The sequence below is a fragment of the Cryptomeria japonica genome, chromosome 4 (genome assembly GCF_030272615.1).
Source record: "Cryptomeria japonica chromosome 4, Sugi_1.0, whole genome shotgun sequence".
NCBI lineage: Eukaryota > Viridiplantae > Streptophyta > Pinopsida > Cupressales > Cupressaceae > Cryptomeria > Cryptomeria japonica.
This window is the reverse complement of record NC_081408.1, coordinates 185,343,534-185,367,895: the sequence shown is the minus strand read 5'-3', so window position 1 is coordinate 185,367,895 and position 24,362 is coordinate 185,343,534. Positions and strand designations below refer to the sequence as shown.

At 33.2% G+C, this 24,362-nt stretch overlaps 1 protein-coding gene across 3 annotated transcripts; it reads right to left on the bottom strand.

The window, feature by feature from the left end:
- Nucleotides 1–19,800: 19,800 nt before the first annotated feature.
- Nucleotides 19,801–23,209, bottom strand: LOC131028082 (uncharacterized). 3 transcript variants are annotated; one of them, XM_057958292.2, is made up of 5 exons: nt 23,110–23,209; nt 22,478–22,799; nt 22,339–22,370; nt 21,765–21,943; nt 19,801–20,239 (listed from the first exon to the last, which is right to left on the bottom strand). In XM_057958292.2, exons 2-5 carry the CDS (start codon nt 22,693–22,695, stop codon nt 20,009–20,011), a joined length of 660 nt encoding a protein of 219 aa, XP_057814275.2. In that variant the 5' UTR covers nt 22,696–22,799; nt 23,110–23,209; the 3' UTR covers nt 19,801–20,008. The 3 variants fall into 3 exon arrangements, with proteins under 3 accessions (XP_057814275.2, XP_057814274.2, XP_057814276.2); XM_057958291.2 differs by having other exon boundaries at nt 22,478–22,793; nt 23,110–23,206; XM_057958293.2 differs by lacking the exon at nt 23,110–23,209 and having other exon boundaries at nt 22,478–23,102.
- Between the last annotated feature and the right edge of the window lie 1,153 nt (nt 23,210–24,362).

The following is a 24,362-nucleotide window of genomic DNA, read 5'->3' as shown; positions in this document are numbered from 1 at the left end:
TAAGGTTCTAATCTCAGTCTTTTCCTGCACACCAGACAACACACGCATTTGAAATTAATATATGTAGTCTTTGTTTTTTCTAGTTGGATGTGTGGTATTATCCTCACAACCGAGGTCTTTGAAAAAGAAGTGTCACCGTTTTCTTGTTGATTTTTGATTGATGAAAGTTAGGTGTCATTTTTACGTAATCAATGTTTTTATGTAAACTCATCTTTTAATTGATAGTTAATTCACGATCTAATAAACATTTATCATCTTGATTCACTCATCTTAAAAACGTATAAGCTACTCATTGTATTGTTATTCAAATGATCTTTCATACTCACTTTTACTCAATTAACACATAATAACATTATTCTACTTTCTTTTACGTTTTATGTTTATATCCAATACATAAAACATTAATTTTCAAATTAATTTAGTTTATTATCAAATTCAACAGAATACAATTTTTCTATCCTTGAGATACACATTGCTTTATAGAGTTGTCTATAGTACTAAACACTTAGAACACTATGTCCTTGCTATCTAGACAGATACCTAAGCTATTGAGCGCAAAAAATTAAAATTACTTCTCTGTAAAACATCTTGAGTCATTAAATCGGATCTCAACACATCTTGAGAATGAATGATTACTATGCCCTTGTTACCCTTGTTATCTAGATGGATACCAAAGCTATTGAGCTCAAAAACTAAAATTAGTTAGAACTATGTAAAACATCTTGAGCCATTAAATATGATTGAATACATCTTGAGAATGAATGATCTCCAACGTCTTTCCTATACAAACATTAAATTTAGAATCTAGAAGAATGAAACACCTTAGAAAAATTGAATCTCTTGGAGGAAAGCAAACCACCTCGAAAGTGTAACCATATTCAATAAATATCGTACTTGATAAATGCAATCGACCATAAAACTAATTGCATATTGGTTTTCGCAGATGGTCAAGACATGAAAGTTATAGCTCATATTGGATCTTTGACTATTTTGTGTTCCATCTACTATCATATTGTTTGCACATAATCAAATGGCCACAACTACTTTTATGTCTTTGGAACTAGGGAGAGGGGCCAATAGTTGAGCATGTTGTGATAGTTGTGATAACATTTATTGATATAGTGCCTAATGTTTTCAATAATATAGTAATTGTGACTTAAAGCTATTAGTGTTGATCTTAAGTATTCGTAATTGAATGACATGTATTCCTCATATTTAAAAAACAATAAATCATTTGATTCCACATTGACCCACCAATAGAACATGAATACGTGTACAACTACAAATATTATAACTAAAAGCACAATTATCAATCTCCCTTGTAATTGGGTTTTTAATGGATCCCTGAATAACAAGCATGCTGATGTGAAATGCTATTTGGTAATGTGGGTTATAAACCTTAGTTATAAGCAGGAGTCTTGTTAAATAAACCACTGTAAAAAAAATAGAACGATTTGAAATCATCATATATGATTTTAAGTACGTCAAATTAAGATGCTCAACTAATAGATGTTCTCCTTGCAAACATTCCAATGCATATCAATGTCTAAATGCTTAACAATACAAAGTATGGACTAATGATCTAATCTGTAGTCTTTTCTTGTACAGCAGACAATGCGAGTGGACATGAATGATCTAATCTACAGTATGGTACAGCATCCTTGTTACACAAGGTGTGGACATGAATGCACACCCAATCATCTGGTGGTCAAAAAGTGAAATTCGTATGTGTTGACATGAATGCACACCTAATTACCTGGTCGTCAAAAAGAGCAATTCGTATGTGTTGGCCTGAGGCACCCAAGATCTATACTCAATCTGATTTAATCGCATCACTGAGGAAAACTTAAAATCTGGTACAATACCAGTTGGGCTCAACACAAAAAACTTGTCAATTTTAGCTTGGCAAATTCAGGCACGAGAACCATATGGAATCTGATTATGTTACATCTTTGGAAGCCATCAAGGATCACCGGTAAAAATTTGGGATGTAGAATTGAACTGATGTAAAATTTATCTTTGTAACTCATCAGAACCCAAAGGTAAGAAAAGACACATTTTCTATTAACCCATAATTAGAGTTGCAAGAGCTTGAGCTATGTGTAAGCTCTATATAACCATTTTCTACCATCTCCTATAAATCTTATAAATAAAAAAGTTTTTATTATTATACTTTTGAAATTATAATTTTCATATTTGAATAGATGTATTAGTTAAATAAATAAGAGCAGATAAATGAAATAAAAAAAAATTAGAAATTCAGAAATCAAACACAAATACCAATTTTATAACGGTTCATCAAAACTGGCTACATCTACTCTCAAACAGGACAACATATATTATTCAGTTCTCAGATACATTTCTTACAGCAGCAACAAGCTCTTTATAAACAGTGAACAACATTATCCAAAATATAAAGAGACAAAAGTTATTGGAGGGAGACAAACTGACTGTTAAGTTTTACATTCAACAATCTCTCACTTGAAAGTTGAAACCCAACCATAACACTACGAATAATGATATCCCATCAGCCTCAAGGACTAACTTCTCACACACTTCCAATGAATCTTCTCCAAAGCACATTGGAGTTAATAAAACTGAGCATCTGTGCAACATTCTGAATCTTGACTCTCTCCACATGTTTAATGGTTCTAACAGAATCACTGTTCATTGCCATACCCTGAACCACACTACAGTCATACAATCCTTCAGAAGTATAGAAAACCCGTCGCCAATGAGAGATCTCTCTCGCTCTCACAACTCTCACAGGCAGCCCAAATTCCATACTATTTTAAGGGCCAGATCACCATGATGGAGCATCTGGTCTCGTCCCGTTTTCCCCATGACCTGTATATATGAATACCTCCCCCTGCCAATATTATCTTTGTACCCACCAGAAACTAAAACACCAGCAGCTCCATTGATGTTCTTAGCATTTGGGTGCTTAAAGGTTCGATTTTTGAATAGGGTGTCACAAGAATTATGTCTGCAATAATCAATACCCTCCTGCAAAGAGCAGTGAAAACTCACAATGAGCAACTCAACTCGAAACTCAAACCGATCTCCAACATAAATTCCGGGCACCATTCCCACCCGGGTTTTTGTCTGCTTCAACTCTTTTGTCTCTTCCTTTACCATGGTTGTAGGAAGTAACGAAAATGTTGAACTGCTCGCGTCCCATGAGACCACATTTCGTTCAGACATATTGTCAAACACATGTCGTGCATCGTCTATACGACCACATTTGGCATACATAGTAAGCATTGCTATCTCTACATAAATGTGCTTCTATAACCTTCAATTGACAATACAAGCATGAACCTGTTGTCCTGTATCAATGGGCACCAGGCTTGCACGAGACCGCACAGCTGTAGCAAGAGCATATTTATCCAAAACCAAGCTTTCGCCAACTAGGGCGACTATGTCTGCATCACTCTTTGGTGTCACGAGTTCATGGTTGCTCAAACTATTTATACATGTTACAGCTGCATCAAAAGTGGAGAAAGAAACAAACCCAACATCCCCTTCTTCAGCCAAATCTTCCTCATTTTCCCAATCATTTGTGGCATCCTTGCCTGCATTCATTTCGCAGCGGTGAAGCTTCCTTGTCACCTCTTCCCCGCGTCGAACACCAGTATTCTCACTTTCTTCATCCCACCAATGTACATGGCACATTGTTTCAGCTTCCACAAAGATGGATTGTCAAACATCTTTCTTATCATTTAAATATCTCTCCAAGGCATCATGATTCTCAACCTAAATCCTTTGAGGATTTGGTTCATTCAAAGGATTTGGTTTTAGGTTTCTCTTCTATTGCAAATATTCCATATCATAGCCCTGGAAGCTATTGAATTTTTATCAGATTCCAACATGTCAAGAAAATCTTCAATGACTGAATCAATTTTATCATCTAATTGATCCAACAACCTCTTTCTAGCAACCAAGATCTCACACAAAAGCAAATCTGAAGTAGAATGAAAAACTACCACTTCAGTGTGACTCTCTACTACATAAAAACACCCAACTTTGAGATCCATCACCCAAACATCTTCCATCTTTGCTCAATTTCTTCACAACTTCTCCTTGGCTCTAATTAAGCTCTACCAATTGTTAAATAGATAAGAGCACATAAACGAAATCAGGAGTAAAGAAACCATTTACAAACATCAATTTTATATTGGTTCACCAAAACTGGCTACATCCACTATCAAGCAAGGTAACATATATTATTCAGTTCCCAAATACATTTCTTAGAACAACAATTACAAAAAGTCATAACAAAATTATCCAGAATATGAAGTGCCAAAAGTTATTGGAGGGAAACAAGCTAACACTTGGTTTTCACATTCAACAATATTCTCTATTGATTTTGGGATGATTTTCTTAAATTCATGATCTAAAACACAATTTTATACTTTTGGTGCACAAGATGGTGACATAGTAGTCATTTCTAGAATAATCAACATTAGGCATAGAAAATTTCATATTTCAAATTAGGGAAACTAGGTTGATCTACCATTCTTTACACTGGGGCTCTATCTTTTTTTTTTGCCTTGGCTATGCCCTCTTTTTCATGTCATTCCCTCTTCTAAAGCTCATGCCCTTCAATAGACATGTATTGTTGTTGCATATTATTTTTCTACCTTCCTTTATGAGGATTTATTAGATCCTTCTATGGTTTGCTTTTAACCCACCTAGTTCTTAGTTGAAGATAATGAAGCCTCAATTCCTCTCATCTCTTCCTTAGGTAAGAGATGTTCTCCTTTTTTGTTGGATAATTCATTGTGCATATGTTAGAGAATTCAACATCTTTTCTTTTCACAACCTCTTGGGTTGCACATATTTCTTCACCTTCTATGAGGCCTTCTTTCTCTTTACCTACCAAATAATATTTTATATTCTTTTTTTTTCTTTGGAAACTAATTTATTTTCAAATACTAGCTTGTCACCTTTTGCAAGCTAAAAATTGGTTTATTTTCTTGACCCGTTCTATCTCGTAACTTATAAACATCATTTATCCTTGCTTTCATAGTCTTTACCAAGTTCATGGTTTCTACAAATTTCTTTTCTACTATAACAACTTCTATTCTATCCATAAAGCACGATCTCATCAACCTTCATATAACCACTCCATTCATTCACAGATAAATTCTTTAACTCTTTATTCACTTCAAAAAGTACCTTGGACTTATTTACTACACCATTTTGACACATTAAATAATTATTTCAACTCTTGATTCCCTACCCACATTCACAAGATGGAGATAACTCTCACTCAAGAAAATAAGAGGTCTTGAATGAAGCTAATAATTAGTGACTGAGAGTCTTTTCAAACTCACCATCATGTTTGAAAGGTTTGAGAAAGTTAGGTTAGCAATTTGTTTAGGTAACTTAATTTTTAGACCTCTTTGGAAAATTTAGTGGCCATTATTATACATGGAAGAACCCAAAACTCTAAGATCATTTGATAAGAAGGAGCTATTATTTTTAATAGCATATCAAATTATGATAATTCACCAAGATCAATTACATGATCTATATTTCATAGGTCATTGTTCAATGGAACTATTTTTTCTTGAAAATGCAAGGTCTACTTAATAGTCATTATATAACATCTAGACTTCCCAAGAAATCACCCATCCAAACAATACTATAACTTGAACATGTTAACCATATTACACCACAACCAAATCATAAAAAATAAAAAAAGACTCTTTGAAGCACCAATTTTTTCATTATTGAAACACATTACAAGGTTGGTGTACATTATCGTCTATAAAATACTGCATAGATTTCAAGGTGAAAGAATCTTTGTTTCTCTAACTGAACCCATTACCAAGTTTCTCTACACAATCTTCCAAGAAGTACTACACATATTTCAATTTAAAGGAATGACTTTTACAAGTTTGTCCTAACTAAGGATTTATCTAGAAATTGCATATATTTCAAGGTGAAGAAATTTTTCTCTCGTTGAACCCATTAGGGGAAGAGCACTAGTTACCACCCATATTCAAATAACCGTTCACTCCTTGCACACCCAACCCCCCAATTACTAACTCTAAATAAATCGAAAAAACACCATACTAGAAGCCCATTAATAAATTTCACATGTACTAATAGTTGCCCATTTTTTTAGTATTTTTGGACCGTAATTGGTACACAACACACGACTACTATGGCATTTGTGCATAAGTATTTGCAATTTTAAGTTCATAATTATTGAGGCATCTTTAAGAAGGTATCAAATGACACTTTGAAATGTGTACCTTTTTACCTTTGCGCGCATAACAGATTTCACAATGTGCATTGTTACTACCCAGAAGCCAAAATAATAGCTATAAGCAATTAAGTCGCATACAAAGACAACCAAAAACATCTTCAAAATCTAATGTACCATTTAGAATATGTGGACCGTGCACGAAGTTAGCTATAATGAGTACTAGTACACTTCCCCTACCAAGTTGCTCTACAAAGTCTTCCAAGAAGTACTACATAGATTTCAATGTGAAAGAATGTCCTTTCTAAAAGTTTGTTGTAAATGTTGGGATTAAGGTGTCTCAACCTTTGAGTCCTCACATTAATAATTAATTTGATTAATTATTTGGTGTATGTTGATTTATCCTACTTTAAGGAGATTGGAATCAAAAGTTTCCTTTTGATTAATAAACTGATTTGATAACTTTCTATGAAGACTTGAGAGTCAAGATTTGTGGTTTCTATTTTAGAACAAAAAGAATGAGTAAAGCTGCTTTTTGATTAAATATTTTATTGGAGGCTAAGTTAAGGAAGGTTTTGTTTTCCTTGGAGATTTACACACAAGAAAGAAGATGCTTTTATTGAGATCAACAAGATAAAGTTGGAGACATTGATGAAGTGCTTTCTTCATTTTTTTTTTCTTTGTTGAAGATGGAGGTTGTTTTCTTGACAACTAGCTTACAAAGCTTGATGTATATGCTTTGTAATTTCATTATTGTATGAGATATTTCTAATTTAAGAGCTACCATTATGCTACTGAAATTATTCTAAGTTATGGAAGACTCCTTAAGAGCATTAGCTTAGATAAATTGTATTGTAACTATTTATTGAATAATACAATTGAGTTGTGGGTATTTTGGAGTGTGGGTTTTTTTCTCAAAAGGGTTTTCCCACACAATTTATTATATTATGGTTTTTCTGATTTTAATTCTTTAAATCTGATTTTAACTTGTTCACATAATGTGTTTTGTAATTGAACAAGGGTTTGAAGGAATTTTGCAACCCTCTTCTATGTTGTATTGGTGTAGGAAGCTATTTCTGCTTACCTGACTTCTTTTCAGTTGATATTAGAGCTTGGCCAACTTTGTTTCAAGGGCTTTTTGTAATCTAAGTTTCAGTGGGAGCTTTGTAGAGAAAGATTCTATAGCCTTATTGTAGGCAAAGATGGAAGTACATCCATAATTGAAATGGAAAAGTTTAATGGTGGCAATTTTGAGTTGTGGAAACTCAAGATGAAAGATATGCTCATTGATAGAGATTTATGGGCTATAATAATTGGTACAAAACTAGGCGAAGGGTACTAGTAGTGGACATAGCTAACTTCACATACCTGGAACTCTCAAACCATAAATCAGATTTCAATTTGTTTTTGGTTGTCTCTATATATGACTTAACTACTTATAGCTAAGGATCCGGCTTCTGGATAGTTACGATACATGTCGCGAAATTCATTATGTCCACAAAGGTCAAAAAGTGGTCATTTAAAAGTGTCGCTTGATACGTAATCACCTTTGCGCCAATAGTAAATAACTCAAAATATCCAACAGTAGTCTAGTAGTAGTTGACAAATGCCCCAGTAGTTATGCACAAATGTCCTAGTAGTGGTGCACAAACGAGCCAATAGTGGTGCACAAGTGAGCTAATTATGGCCAAAAAAGCTAAAAAAAATCCACTATTGGTACATGTGATATTCATTAATGAACTTTTCATTATCAAATTTTTGGGCTCCTTTACAATCTAGTAATGAGGGGTTGGGTTGACAAAAAACTGTCCATTTTTGGAGCTATGTCCACTATAGGTACCATTCCTCTAGTATCAATACTTCAAGAAGATTGGGATTTAAAGGATTCAAAAGACAAGGGTTTGATTAGACTCTATTTGGCTGATTTAGTGCTCCTGAATGTCCATGAAAGGAAGAGTGCAAAGGATCTTTGGAAAAAGCTTAGATATGTTTATGAAGAAAAATCTTTGGTAAAAAAGTTGTTCCTGAGAAAGAAACTTTATTCTCTAAAGATGGAAGAGGGGGGATCTATTGCAGATAACTTAAATGCTTTTAATACGATTGTTGCACAATTGGGTTCTCTTGATGATAAAATTGCAGATGAAGATTGATGCATGCTTATGTTATGTTCATTATTAGATTCGTGGGACCACCTAGTGATGGCTATTGGAAGTACCACTACCAAGTTCAAAATGGATGAGGTGGTTGAATCACTTTTGTCTGAAGAAATGCGATGAAAATCTTATAAAATGGCCAAGGAATTCCTTGTTGTTCATAGCAGGTCTAAAGAAAAAGGACAAAGAAAGATCTAAATCTCTAAGGAGATCTTATTTTTCTGGAAAGTCCAAGGTGAAATGTTAGAATTGTGGTAAATCCAGTTATATCTACAAAGAGTGCATTTTGATTTCATGAGATGATGCAATTAGAGTTTGCTTGTTGTTTTGTTGCATATTGATTTCATTTCTTCATTGGTTGATTTATGATTTTACTTTGAAACTAGAGTCTCATGGTTTCTCACATGTTTCAAATTGCTTCCTTATTTCCTAGTTGACAATTTCAACTTAGCACTAAGTGAATAAAATAGTATTAACATAACTATTGATCAATATTCTAATATTTTGATTAGATCTTTAAGAACACTCAACTACATTAGAAATGATGGACCAATGAAGGTGACCTAGAAATGTTGTAACTAATTGACCAAAATAAGGGATACAACTAGAACCATTATATAGAATAATTGTAATAAGTCCAAGGGAACACCTTAGACAATATCTTATCATCACACCATCATTATAAGCATAATCTAGACATGTTGTGAACATTTAGACCACCTCACCATAGTACAAATTTATATGAGGTGATAAAAAACTTAATTAAAGTAATGGTTAGTTCACAACCTTAAATTCAAGTGGTGTACGATGTGCATGTCTTGATTACTAGGCATATAATCCATTTCTTTCTCGATTATTAGGCATAAGATCAACTTATTTTGAACTCTATTTAGATTTTGCAAGAGTGAATAATGGTGGAGATAGGGTAGTGATAATAGTAGCATTTGTAATAGTACTAGTATAAAGGAGATGAGATAAAAAGGTAAATAAATGACATTGTAAGGCTGAAAGGTAACACTAGAAGGAAAACTAGGTATGTCATAATTTTAGTGAGATGAAGGAGGGGATTAGTGAGAGAAGAGAAAGGGGTGGAACTATAAGATGAGAGATGGAGTAACAAAATGGAAGAACTAGTAAATATATTATAAGAAGGAACATGAAAAGTGGTGGTCAATTAAGGAGTAGCAAGGGAAGTAGACACAATGAGTTCATTTATCTTGGGATGAGAAAAAAACTAGATGACTACAAGAGGAAGGGAAGACAGAGAGAGGCACCGTGCAAATAATTGGAAGAATTAATCAAAGGGTACACAAGATAATAAATTATAAATTAATTAAATTAATTATGAAGGATGAGTATTAACAAATTAACAATATCTTAAAATTGTATTTGTCCATTAATAATTCTTATAATTTTCTGATGAGGAATATATATTTCTTTATTCACATGTAAATCATTTTCGTCAATGAAATTTTTTTAATCAATGGATTGAAAATCCACACAATGATTTCGGTGAGTACTTCTTCACAAGATAAATTGAGGTTTTGGCTAACTCTTACTAGAAATAGACCTAGAAATATAACCAATAATAGATAAGGGTAGCTATATAAATGGATGTCAAAAATAAAATGTCTAAAGACAAGTAATAAAAAGCATAAGATAGCTTTGAATTGAAAACATGAAGTCATGGCAACAATGAGAATCAACAAAATGAAAAGAATAAATTTATTTAAGACTTAAAATTCTCCTTCCTCATATCATCTCTCCTCAACAAGGAGGTTTTGTTTCGGGTTGGGAAACTCATGAGGGAGCAGTTGTTGCTCATGAAACTTTACATTCCATAAATTCATCCAATATCCCAGCTTTTGTGGTCAAACTTGATATGATGAAGGCTTATGATAAAGTTTGTTGGGCTTTTTTGCTCAAAGTTTTGAGAAAATTTGGTTTCTCTGAAAGCTGGTGTAAATGGATCAAGAGTTGTATTTCTACTGCTTCATTTTATGTCATCATTAATGGAGCTCCCTCTGGATACTTTTCTTCAACCCAGGGTATTAGACATGGAGATCCTTTATCTCCTTTCTTATTTATCATTATGGCAAAAGCTTTTAGTCGATTGGTTATGAAGCAAAGGGATCTGGGCTTTTGGCAAGGGGTGTTAATTCCTAATTCTGATATTTCAGTAACTCATAACCTTTTTACTGATGATACACTTTTATTTGGGTCTTCTTCTATTCAAGAGGCTACTCATATTAAATTTATTTTGGATACTTATATTGCTGGATCTGGCCAACAGATTAGCCCCCATAAATCCAAGATCTTCATTTTAATACTCCTCAGTTGGTGGCTGATAGACTTGTGAATATCTTCGGTTTCCCAATAGTCTCTCTTCCTTCTACCTATTTGGGGATTCCTTTCTTTATGGGATCTGCTAAGTCTTCTTTTTGGAATTCGGTTATTGAGAGACTCAAATCTTGTATTTCTGCTTGGAAGGCTAGGTGGTTGTCTCTTTCAGGTAGGATAATTCTCATTAAAACGGTCCTATCTACCATTCCTAATTACTATATCTCAATTCTTCAAGCCCCTAGACCAGTCATCTCCCAAATTGAAAAGATTATTCGATCTTTTCTTTGGAAAAATAACATGACAAAAGATAAAAAGATTTCACTGATTTCTTTGACCAAGATGTCTCTTTCCAAGCAAGTTGGTGGTGCTAGGATTTAGGACTTATCTAAAAGAAATAAGGCTTTTGGGGGCAAACTAGTTTGGTCTATGTATACTAAGCCCCAATCTTTGTGGTGCCAAATTATGCAGGCTAAGTATTTGGATTCCCAGAATCGTGCTAGGATCTTCACAATTTCTAATCCTCCATAGGGGTTTGCTATTTGGAACTTTATGATCTCATGTAGGGAAGTGGTCTCTAATTTTCTCTCCTGGCAAGTCCATTCAAGGGAGGATATTCTTTTTTGGAAAGACTCCTGGAATGGTTTTCCCCCTCTTTCGCAACATGATTCTCTTGCTTCTATTTTAGTTGTTCTTTCTCAATCATGAGGAGTTAGATTGGTTGATTATGTAGATAGTGTTGATCTGTTTTCTCACAAGGTCTCATGGAAGGATCCCTCTACTCTTCCATTGTCCTTCCAGGAAATTCAAAATTTTAAATCTGTTTTGCAAGACTGATTGGCTTTCCTTTCTAACATCAAAGATCAACTTATTTGGTGCCCTTCTAAATCGGGAAACTACTCTATTAAAGAAGGATATTTTGTTGTTCAACAAATGGCCAATCAAAATGCTCCTCATTGTGCCTTTTTGTTATGTTGGAATAATTCAGTATTACCTAAAGCTGGTGTTTTTTCCTGGCTCGCGCTGCAAAATAAAATTTTGACTAGTGATCGTTTAGTCAAATTTAATATTGCAGCCTCCTTTTCTTGTGTCTTATGTGGTAAAGCTCTTGAAGATGTCAATCATCTTTTTCTTCATTGTGAGTTTGTGAGTAGTTGTTGACATTTTGTCCTCCAAAATTTTTCTCTTTCATTCCCTTTGCCTTTATCTTTATGGGACATGTTTTAGTCTTGGCCAGTTTTGTATTCATCTTCTCTATTTGCTTGTTTGTGGCTTATAATTTCCTCTTCAATCATATGGGCTATTTGGTGGGAAAGAAACAAGTGCATTTTTAGATGTGACTCATCGGATTTATCTGTTGTTCTTGGGATTTTGGAAATAAGTATTATTGAGCAAGTTAATGCTCATGTTCAGATATATTTTATTATGAATTCAGAGTTCTCTTCCTGGGACAATTTTATGATTTCTTCTTGGAAAAGTATCATTATTCTTGTATCACCAGCCTTTCCAAGGATTCAGAAAACACCTATAGAGAAGAATTCCATAAAATGGCATCCTCCTAATGCCCCTTTTTGTAAATTGAATTTTGATGGATCCTCTTGTGGAAATCCTGGTGATTCAGGAATGGATAGTTTTTCGTGATCATTTGGGTTCTTTATTAGCATTAAAAGCTATGCCAATTTCTTCTGGCACAAATAATATGGCTGAGGCTTGTGCTCTTTTAGAAGGTCTTGTTATGGCTAAGGATTTGAATTTCAAATACCTTCATATTGAAGGTGATTTGGTTATTGTCATTAATGCTTGCAAGGTAAGAAAAGTTGATAATTGGCATTTCCGGTATATTCTTGAACAAATATGGACTTTTCTTGATACGTTTGAGCACCTCATCATCTCACATGTTTATCGTGAAGGTAATGCATTGGCTGATTGCCTCACTATTATGGGTTGTGACAAAACTGTTATTGATTCCTCTTGATTGGGGTGTGATTTGATGAGCTTCCCAAACCTATTAAGTATAGCTTGTAGAGAGTCGATTATTTAATCTTTCTTATTATATGATTGCCCATTTATACAAGTTGATATTCTCTTCTCTTGGTGAGGTATTCCTTTTCATAATTCCATTTGGTTTTGATTTGAGGTACTTTGCTTTACTCGATCATCACTTGGCATTCATTAATGATGAGTTGGTTGTTATTGATGTTGTTCGTGTGTTTGGTACTCTCTTCTCGTGCGAAATCTGGAGATATTTATTTTCACATTGGGAATCCATCCTTCATATGCCATTTAAAGTTTGCGTGGTGTTGTTTTCATGATTATATCTGTATGCCGCTTCTTTTGGTTTGTCAAACTTTTTATGATATATCTCCTCTTTCTTTTCATTTACGACATAAAAATTTTGGGCTTCATTTCTCTCTAGCATTTCCGCACTCACCTCTTCTCCTTTGGAATTTGTCTATAATGGCAGACCGCAGATCTCATGTCATTGGTGTCAGTCATGTTTTGGACCCTTGTGTTTCTTATAAATTCTTTGTGTTCTGTAGTGTGTGTGTGTGTGTGTATATATATATATATATTGGTTGCAGGTGTTTTTTGGTGCAGGGGCATGTAAATTTTGGTTGCAAGAGTTCTTTGTTGCAGGGCCTTCAAGATATCCCATGAAGATGGATCTGTCCTTCAATGTTGCTTTAGTCCTCTTGCTTTTTGGAGCTCTCTTCTTCATTCACTGGGCAACCTATGTTATTTCTTTTTCATGTCCTTATTTTGTAAATAAGCTTGCATGCTCCTATTCTGTAAAATGAGCTTGCATGCTCCTATTTGTAAATGAGCCTGCATGCTCCTTTGCTGATCTCTATTTTGTAACTAGCTCCAGCTAGAGGATTGTTCACTGCTTCTCTTCTATAGTCATGTTGATGAGCAATGACCAGAGTTTTTCTTGCTGGTTCTTTTCTCTGGGAGCTCAGTTTGAACCAATTTTTAAATATATAGTACAAATTATATATTATTAATAAAATATATCAAGTGGCATTGCCACCTTGCATATATATATATATATATATATATATATATATATATATATATATATATATATATATATATATATATATATATATATATATAAAACATGAATTTAAGCTAAATAAGTAAATAAAAAAGAATTTAAATTAAATACCCTATAGATGAAATGAGTTGTGACTGATAAATTTATTAAAAATTAATTTCTTAAAAAGATAAGCTTAATTAAAAATTTAAGATAGATATGATAGAGCATAAAGTTTAGTAGTGTTAAATTACAAGTCATTTGTACAACTTGAGATTAATCATGCACTTTGTGACAAGATCTAATCTAGATAATGATTTTTATTTGATTGAATATTTAAATATATTCCTACATAAAAACTTCGTTGTATGCTCAAATAGTTTCCAATAAGGAAAAAAAAAACAAAAAAAACACTTAGATTCCCTAAATGTTGTAAACATAAATGCTTTTGTTGTCAAGCTTGATTTCAATAAATCCTATAATAGAATGCATTGGAGCTTTATTCTTAAGATTCTAAAATAATTGGGTATCAGTCCCAAAATATGTAAGTATGTGCAAATGTTATTTTAAGATGTCAATGTTCCATATTGAATGCTCAATGAAGCAGTGTTGTCCTTTATCTCCATTAATTTATGTTCTTGATGGTGATCCATTTGTTATTTGTTAAAATATATAATCAAATGAAGTTTATAAATGGCGTTTCTATCCCCAAAAATATGGTTATGTCTAATTTTTTTTTCTAACGATATCTTGTCTACTATTTTTACAAAATTTTGAAAAGGAAATCAATGACGTGTTGGAGGTATTGAACTTATATCAAGCTCTATTTTGGGCTTGAAGATAGCACATCATAAAACTAAATTCTTATTGATTCAATATAACTTGATACCACATTGGATTCCTAAAGAATGATAACATATCTAGCATGGACAAATCAAATGTTATCTAGGGATTCCCTTGGGGTTGGGTGTTCCTCTTTCCGAAATGTGGAATTGGTTTATTATTAAGTAAAAAAAAACTTTGGAATTAGGGAAATAATTTTTTTATCAACCAAGATTTAAGTCATTCACTCACATTCATATCTTCTTATATGTATTATTCCTATTATTGGATTACTTCCAAGAACATATATGAAGACTTAAATGAAATCATTTATCAATTTTTATAGTCTCTTTGAGATAGAAAAATTGGTTTTAAATATGCTTCATGTTTGCATTATATTCAACCCAAAGCTAAAGGAGGATTGGGTCTACTAGAGATCCTAGGACAAAAAGGGGATTTCTCTATCTTTAGGAGAGAAACCTTGAATTTTTTTAGTTCCACAACACATTAATCAAACAAATATCAAAAGAAAATGGTATTATGTCTAATGGGTTGATAAAATCATTTATTCTCCCTTCTTCTACATGAGAGTGTTATTTCCTCTTCAATCTATTTGGAAGGCTTCACAATCAATTTGCAAAATTTTAAATTGAAAGAATCTTTCCTCATGACATGGGTTCTACTTTCTACTTCATTCATATTGGGGAACTTGAGTTAATTCAATATCATAACTAGCTTCTTCTTGTTTCATTTCTTAGACAAGCTTATTATTCACTCAAAAAAGGGGTTAACAATTTGGTGATATTTGATCTTTTAATACCTTAGATGGGGATTTTTTATAGAAACCTCAGAGCATGTTTAAGTTAAATAATAGGTTGAAAGGGTTCTTGAATTTTGCGAAATATTTTTTGTTGATGGACTTGGTTATGAAGTTATGTACCCCTTTATAATACAATTTTTGAAAAGACTAGTTGTGGCTTTCTAAGTTCTCTTTCTATTGATGTCCTTTGAAAGAAATAAGCCTCATTCCTAATATGCAATTTAGCCCAAGAATGAGCCAAACATTAAAATGAGGGCTTCACGAAAAGACATGGATGGAACTGAGTGCTCAAATATGACTCTCAAGCTGAGGCTAATAATGTTGTCTTGAAAAATCATGCATTTCAAATTAGGTCTAATGGAGATAGGTTGAAGTGTTTGATGGTTAAACCTTGATTAAATGTTTTTTTAATGAGAATAATGAAAAAATTAAACTCATTTTCTAGGATTTTTCTTTTGCTAAAAAATGGAAGGATATTGTCAACCATTTCCCAAATATTTGATCATAGATACTAAGAGACATCATTTTTCTTAATATTTGAAAAAAGGAAGTATTTGGTTGCATTTTCAAATCATTTGGCTCATTAGAGGAAACATGATAATGTTTCAAATTTTCTTATGTTGTTTTCAACTACAGGGAGTCTCTAAGGAGCAATATAAGACCAACATTCTGTTGGACAAGAATAAACTACAAATAATCTAGCTACACAAAGAGGATATCATCTATTCTAGATAATTACAAAGTTTTTTAAAATTCAAAATGTAATATACCACACAATTCCTTTTATAGGCCTTTTACTAGTTGTAATCCTTGAACTATAATAGGCCTTTTACTAGTTGTAATCCTTGTAATAGTTCAAGTACTTGTATTGTTATGGTTGATACTTCTTTCTCGAAAATATACTAACTACTCATTTCTTATGTATTTTATTTCTTTCATTGTTTCAATAATAAAATGTTATTAGAAGGTTTAACTCTAAAATGACTTAGAATCTAAATTTTTCAACAATGTATTCTAACGTAAATAATAAAAGTCAAAGTTAAAAAAAAGAGGAAATGTGAAAAAAAAATTTAAAAAAATATAATTATCACCATTACAATTCTCAATGTTGTAGTGTCATCAACCAAGATTTGAGTCTTGTGGGAACACCCTCTATTGTGTCAACAATAGAGGTCACTTACCCCTTGGATTAAACTAGCCTTAATTGGAAAAAAAATGGATTTAAGTATACATAAAATGATAGAGAAGGGAACAATCAGTGGAACCGCATGTAAAGGAAAATGTAGAGACAAATACAATAAAGGGAGCATAGGTGGGAGTGATTACTCAGACGATGGAGATGGGGAAGAAGATGACAGAGTTGATTGAGGAACATTTTAATTCTATAGTGGATGAAGATGATGCTTCCTTCTTAGATGCCATGATTAGAGGATCATAGGTATTGATGAAGAGGATGTTTCCCTCTTAGATCTTTGGAGGGAGGCACAAAGGAATCTTTATAGATGATGTTCTTCTTGTTCTTTTCCAGATGTGTCTGGTTTAAGGTTAGGTGGCGTTGGCCAAGCCCTTAAAAAATATATTTTTTCTTCGTTCCCTAAAAATTCCTACAATTCTTGGTGAGGCGGCCCTTTGTCCCCTAGTACTAGTGAATTGGATCTAAGGGTTTCAAAGGATGATTGTGTGAGAGAGATTTGTGTTTTGAAGGTTGTAGTTGGTCCTTTCTCATAGAGTAATTGCTCTTGTGTTGTGGCTATCATGCATGCTAGTGAGGGTGAATTATGTGGGGAGGGTGAATTATGTAGGGCTTCATGTTGTTCTCCCTACCTAAGCCACAACCTAAGCCACAAAGGAGATGGATATATTTTTCTTTTCCTAATTCTCTTATGGTTAAGTTGTTTGCTCTTGTTGATTGGAAGGTTTTGGTATAATCAATATTATTAGAAGATAGGTGTTTCAAATTTGGAAACCAAGAGACCAAGTAATTACTTATTTTTCTTTTCCTTTCTTGCTTCAAGGATTATTAAGAATGAACTTAATAATCCTAGTTTATGGGATAAGAATGATCTTAGTTTATGGGATAAAAATGTTCTTAGTTTATGGGATAAATGATCTTTGTTCCTTTCTTGCTTCAAGGATTATTAAGAATGTTCTTAGTTTATGGGATAAATTAAGAATGTTCTTATGGGATAAGAATGATCTTAGTTTATGAGATGGGATAAGAATGTTCTTAGTTTATGGGATAAATTAAGAATGTTCTTAGTTTATGGGATAAATGATCTTTGTCTGAAAAATTAGTCCTTGAAATTTAATTTATTCATGATCTTTGTTCCTAGTTTGTGGGATAAATGATCTTTGTTCCTTTCTTGCTTCAAGGATTATTAAGAATGTTCTTAGTTTATGGGATAAATTAAGAAAATGTTCTTAGTTTATGGGATAAATTAAGAATGTTCTTATGGGATAAGAATGATCTTAGTTTATGAGATGGGATAAGAATGTTCTTAGTTTATGAGATAAATTAAGAATGTTCTTAGTTTATGGATAAATGATCTTTGTCTGAAAAATTAGTCCTTGAAATTTAATTTATTCAATGATTGGTGACTCTCAATACTTTTTGGATACTTTTTTGCTATTGATAAGGTCACCAAATTAAAGAAGCATTTATTGTTTCTTAGATTTTGGGTACTTGTGGATTTCATCTTAGATTTTGGGTGCTGTGGATCTCATCTTCCAAATTCCATTTATTCAATGATTGGTGACTCTGGATACTTTTTTGGATACTTTTTTGCTATTGATAAGGTCACCAAATTAAAGAAGCAATTATTGTTTCTTAGATTTTGGGTACTTGTGGATTTCATCTTAGATGTTTCTTAGATTTTGGGTACTTGTGGATTTCATCTTAGATTTTGGGTGCTGTGGATCTCATCTTCCAAATTCCACATCTTCCAAATTCAAAGTTTAAATGTAACACATTGGATTTGAATGCTCTTCAATTATTTGTTTGTCATTATTATTATATAAAAAAAAAATCAACAAAATTGAATCCTTGTATTATAATTAAGCAAAAACCATTGTCCTTATAATTACACAAAAATAAATCACAATAAATCATTGAAGATTTGACCTTAACTAATTGACCACTCTCTTTAAAGATTTGACCTTAACTAGTTGATTAATAAATCATAATCATTGTCAATTCTTTTTGTTATCTTGTTATACTTAATATTTATCTAATTTTAATTTTTAATCTTTTTTTTTTTTCAAAGATTTACTTGTTCAAAAAAGTGAATCTTTAGATTTTGCTCAAAAAAGTTAATCTTATCTAATTTTAATTTTTTTTAAAAAAATCTAAACCCTTTGTACTTAATAAATGTTAAAAGTTAATCTCAAAAAAGTTAATCTTATCTAATTTTAATTTTAAAAAAAAAATCTAAACCCTTTGTACTTAATGTTAAAAGTTAATCTTCAGATTTTGTTATTTTGAGACTACTTAATTTTATAGTCAATTAATTGAAGTTTGTTTCAATTTTTTTTCAAAAATCTAAACCCTTTTCTTCAGATTTTGTTATTTTGAGACTAGTTAAATTAATTGAAGTTTGTTTTAATTTTTTTTCAAAAATCTAAACCCTTTGTACTTAATGTTAAAAGTTAATCTTCAGATTTTGTTATTTTGAGACTACTTAATTTTATAGTCAATTAATTGAAGTTTGTTCAAAGATCTTGATCCTTTAAAAAAAGAGTTCATTCAAAGAGAGTTTGTTTTCAAAGGAACTTTATTTCAACCCTTTCAAAATCCTTTTATAAATACTATAAAAAATTTATTTTGAGACTACTTAATTTCACTTTTTTATAACTTTCTAAAAGGCCTAACTAATTAAACCCTTTCAAAAAAAAAAGGTTTTTTAAATTATTTTGAGATTACTTAATTTTATCATGTCAATCGATCGAATAGCTTTTTAAAAGGCCTAACTAATTAAACCCTTTCAAAACGATTTTGTTCGAAGAGCTAAACCCTTTCGAAATCCTTTCTTTTTAAAACTAACTTTATAAAGAGTATAAAAAAATTATTATGAGATCACTTAATATTATCATTCAAATCGATTAAACTTTTTTAAAGGCCTAACTAATTTTTAAACAAGTTAAATTGTGAAATGAACACATTTGAACACATTTTTTCAACACATTTGAGCACATTTTCATTTTTTCATAAAACAAATCTTAATTTTATCTTTTCAATCGATTAACTTTTTAAAAGGCCTAATTAATTTTTCAATATTATCAATTAAAACATAATTTAAAAAAATTTATAAAACACTATATATAATATAATATAATAAGAAAGAGAGAATTGAGTCCTATAAACTCATATTAAATTAGAACATTGCAAAAACATATATTTGATGATTACAAGCTCTGTAGTGAGTACTAGATGAAATTATAACATTGAATAATATAGGGGATAAATACAAAAACTATGGTGGGTGCTAATGTCAAAATTACATAATGGAACAGTCAAATGTGGCATTTAGAAACATATATGAAAGATCCCACACACTATATACAACTCTCTACAATTTATTCAATTTTATAACATCTGCTCTTGGGGCACCCATCAAATATAACTACTTGTTCAAACGATCAGGAGCTCCACCTCTGTAAATTGGATGGGTTTTATTTCCTCTCCTACTGAATTTGATCACGTCTGGATAGCCAGGGCCACAGGGTTCAGGAGCCCCAACAGGCATGTAACAATCACGGCCTGTTGTAAACCTCTCTTTTCTATAGTGCCCTACTAGCTCTGCAACTCCAACTATATGGCCATCCATGGCCTCCTTCACCTTATCCTTTGTCACCTGCAATGTTATTGAGATTTCATTTCTATTAGATTGAGGATTTCATTCTAATTTTAGACCCTCATTAAAACAGTAGTAGATACACTCTTGACATTTAGGATCAACCAATTTAGCCTAAGATAGTCATGCAATCAACAAGCCCATTTGGCCCAAAACAGTCACCCAATAACAAGCCCATTGGCCCAAGATGATTGATGTTGTTCCTCTAAAACTATTGGATTTCATTCTAATACTAGACCCTCATTAAAACAGTTGTAGATACAGTCTTGACATTTAGAATCAATCAATTTGGCCTAAGATAGACATCCAATTAATAAGCCCATTTGGTCCAAGACAGTCACCCAAAAGATGATTGATGTTGTTCCTCTAAAACTATTGGATGTCATTCTAATACTAGACCGTAGATACACTCTTGACATTTAGAATCAATCAATTTGGCCTAAGGTAGACATCCAATTAACAAGCCCATTTGGTACAAGACAGTCACCCAATCAACAGGCCATGTGGCCCAGGATGATTGAGGTTGTTCTTCTGAAACCACTGGATTTTATTCTAATTGTAGACCCTCCTTAAAACACAAGTAGATACACTCTTGACATTTAGAATCAATCAATTTGGCCCAAGACAGTCAACCAATCAACAAGCCATTAGGCCCAGGATGATTGAGGTTGTTCCTCTGAAACCATTGGATTTCATTCTAATACTTGACCCTCCTTATAAAACACAAGTAGATACACTCTTGACACCATTAGAATCAACCAATTTGCCTAAGACAGACATCCAATCAAGAAGCCCATTTGGGCTAAGACAGCCAACCAATCAAGAAGCCATTTGGCCCAAGATGATTGAGGTTGTTCCTCTAAAACTATTGCGGTGCATACATTTTAAAGGATACTTCCACCCTTAGGGAGTGGGAGTTGTGTGATACTAAACAAGCTGATACTAAAAGGTACTGGTAGCCAGCAGTGTAAGGGCTCCAATCAAAAGCCAATTTGGCCCAAGATAATTTAGGTTGTTACTATAAAACCATTGTGGTGCATAAATTTTAATGGATGGGAGTGGGAGCTGTGTAATACGATCCTAAAGAAGTTGATACTAAAAGGTAGCAAGCAGTGTAATTCAAACCAAAACATAACTGTAAGGGCTCCAATCAACAAGCCAATTTGGCCCAAGATGATTTAGGTTGTTCCTATAAAACCATTATAGGTGCATACATTTTAATGGTTACTTCCACCCTTAGGGAGTGGGAGTTGTGTAATATGATCCTAAACAAGCTGATACTAAAAGCTAGCCAGCAGTGTACTTCAAACCAGAACATAAGTTTAAGGGCTCCAATCAACAAGCCAATTTGGCCCAAGACGATTTAGGTTGTTGCTATAAAACCATTGTGGTGCATACATTTAATTTACCCTGAGGGAGTGGGAATTGTGTAATATGATCCTAAACAAGCTGATAGTAAAAGCTAGCCATCAGTGTACTTCAAATCAAAAAATAAATGAAGGTTCTCCAGGCTTTGAATACCAACCTTATTTCCAACATTTAAAGTGTCATCCAGTGCATACAGGCTTATTACATAGCGCTGATCCCCAACAGGTGCGTTGGGTTCTCTGTAACCTGGAATTTTCCAATCATTAACACCCTCTTTTATACTTGCATAGTCACTGTCTTGCCCAAAATGTTTGGGAGAGAAATCTTCTGGCAGACCTGAAAAACCCAAATTTGAGCAAATAGCAATTCATCAAAACACACTGCTTTTTCAACACCATTAATTAGAGGAAACTAAACAAATATCATTATCTACCTGAATTCATGAAATTCTAGATCATGACAGTCAAATGAAAATCTAATCAATGATATTCAACTAAAGTTGTTAATTCATAAAATCTTGAATTAAGAAATCATTTTGAGAGTGGATTTACTCTACACCTAAACATATAATAGCCTATTGAACTAAAGGCCCATAAACACAATCACCCAAATATGTTGGTAAGAAACTAGAAAGTTTCCATATTCACAGTCACCCAAATGAGTAGACACACATTTACTGTTCAAGTCCCACTATTCAATGCTAAGCCATAACAAGAAAACTTGAGCCTTACTCTTAAGTGTAGGGGATATGTTAATCAGAACCCTGCAATCGAAAGCCAAGCCCATTAGTTAGGTGCAAAAAGAGCTTAAATGACAAAAATAAACACGAGTCTGAAGACCGAATTTCAGAAAAAGAACATAGGAACATACCAGTGAGTCCATGGAACAATGGGATCATTTGGGTCAGGCGCATCAGGATCCTCCATGATAAGAGCTAAACTGACTGTGTCTTCTGGAACTCCATACCACTCAAGTGGTGGTGAAATATCCTTCTTTGGTCCCTGAGCATCGCCGGTATACTTTCTGGGTATTCTTCCATCCTCTCTAAGAGAAGGACATACCAACCTGAACTCTTGTTCCTGTGCCATATTGAATTGTTTACCAACTTAAACTTCACTAGCTCGAATTATGTTGTTCACAGCTAACTTGCCTTGATACACCAAGAAAGCTTAAATTTACTAGTCCACTGAACCTACAGAAAAATTATGTCAAAATAATATGACCCAAAAGAATCCAATCAACTAAACACTATCGGTGTATGCTAGAGCCCTATCTATACCAATCAAACTAGCAATCATCCCTACAGTGTATTGAAAACCATTAAAATTCTAGCCACCCAACAATTTTACAAGGAAAAAACAGTACAAAACAAAGAGCTCCTAAACCTATATTTCTATGGAAACCCCATTGAAATGCTATGAGATTGCTATCGCCTAAGATCACAGTGAAACAAAATTTGAATGAGAAACCAGTATAGAGTACTGAAAGTTAAACTCTGGTACCTGTGTTACATAAAACTAGATATCTGTAGAGGCTTGCATTTATCGGGCATCGAACAAAGCTGTGATGTGTCTTGTAGTCTCAATTTAAAGGAGAAAAATTGGAGGGAATGGCCGATAGACAGATGGTCATCACCTTTCCATTAAGAAATCGGGTGAAGGGACAGGTGTAGTGACTTGTGAAATACGTAGCAGGTGTAAAGAAAAGCATTTGACATGTCAAAATGAAGTTGAGCAGAAGATCTGATACTTCTGATAATGCATAAGTTTTTCCTCCTATCATTCCGAAGACTTTTTGTATGTGACACATGGATATAAGTTATTCTTTTGTTGCAAGAGGATGGCCATGATCAGAGGTAAGAGGACCAAGTGAATAAGCTGATGGTGTTGGAAAGGTGTAGATAGGAGGAGGAAAGGGATCATGAGAGAAATTAGATGGGATGGTAGGATATTGATTTTGATGGGGGTATGTTTCAATATGCTTTGGAATAAGCTCTTGGCATGGTTCTATTTAGGCATGGATGGTGAGGAGTGTTGGATAGAATCTTTAAATTGGGTGGATATAAGGCTGGAAATTTCAGGTTGGATGTTGTTAGGATCTTGGAGTGGAATGATAGGTGTTGGGTGGATGATGGTCTTGTTAATGAAATCTTAGGTGGTGATGTGAGGTGAGGTGGTGAGATTTTACAACTTAGGGATTTAGGCTTAGTTTTTTTGTTAGGAGTCTTTGAAAGAATTATAAAGAGAAATATTTGTATGGTTTATGTTTAGAAGTAGGATTAAGATTATGGATTTGTGGTGGGATAATGGAATTGGAATATGGATGGATGTGATGGGTGTGTTGTAGAAGGATGAACGTTGTGATATGGATAGGGAATGGGATGTATTTCCCTTGTCAAAGGTAGCATAAGTGTAACCAATAGGTATGTGTGGAGGCATGATGGGATAGCTTTGTAAGCCATTCCCTGGTCAAAAGGCATGGGTGAGTGGTGGAAAGCTTAGGGAAAGCTTGCTAGTGATGATGGCATCAAGGGGTTTGATTTCATATTCATCTTGATCAACAAGACTATCATTATCAGTATTGGCTGAATTTTTGGGTTGGTTATGACAAGGGGAATCGTCAAAACAAGATTGAGTCATAATGATCATTGAATGAGTTGGATGAGAATGACAAATGAGATTGGATGGGAAGAGATGTGTTAGTATGTGGCAATTGATCATTTTGTTGGTTTTAAATTTTTGGGGTCTTTAATAGC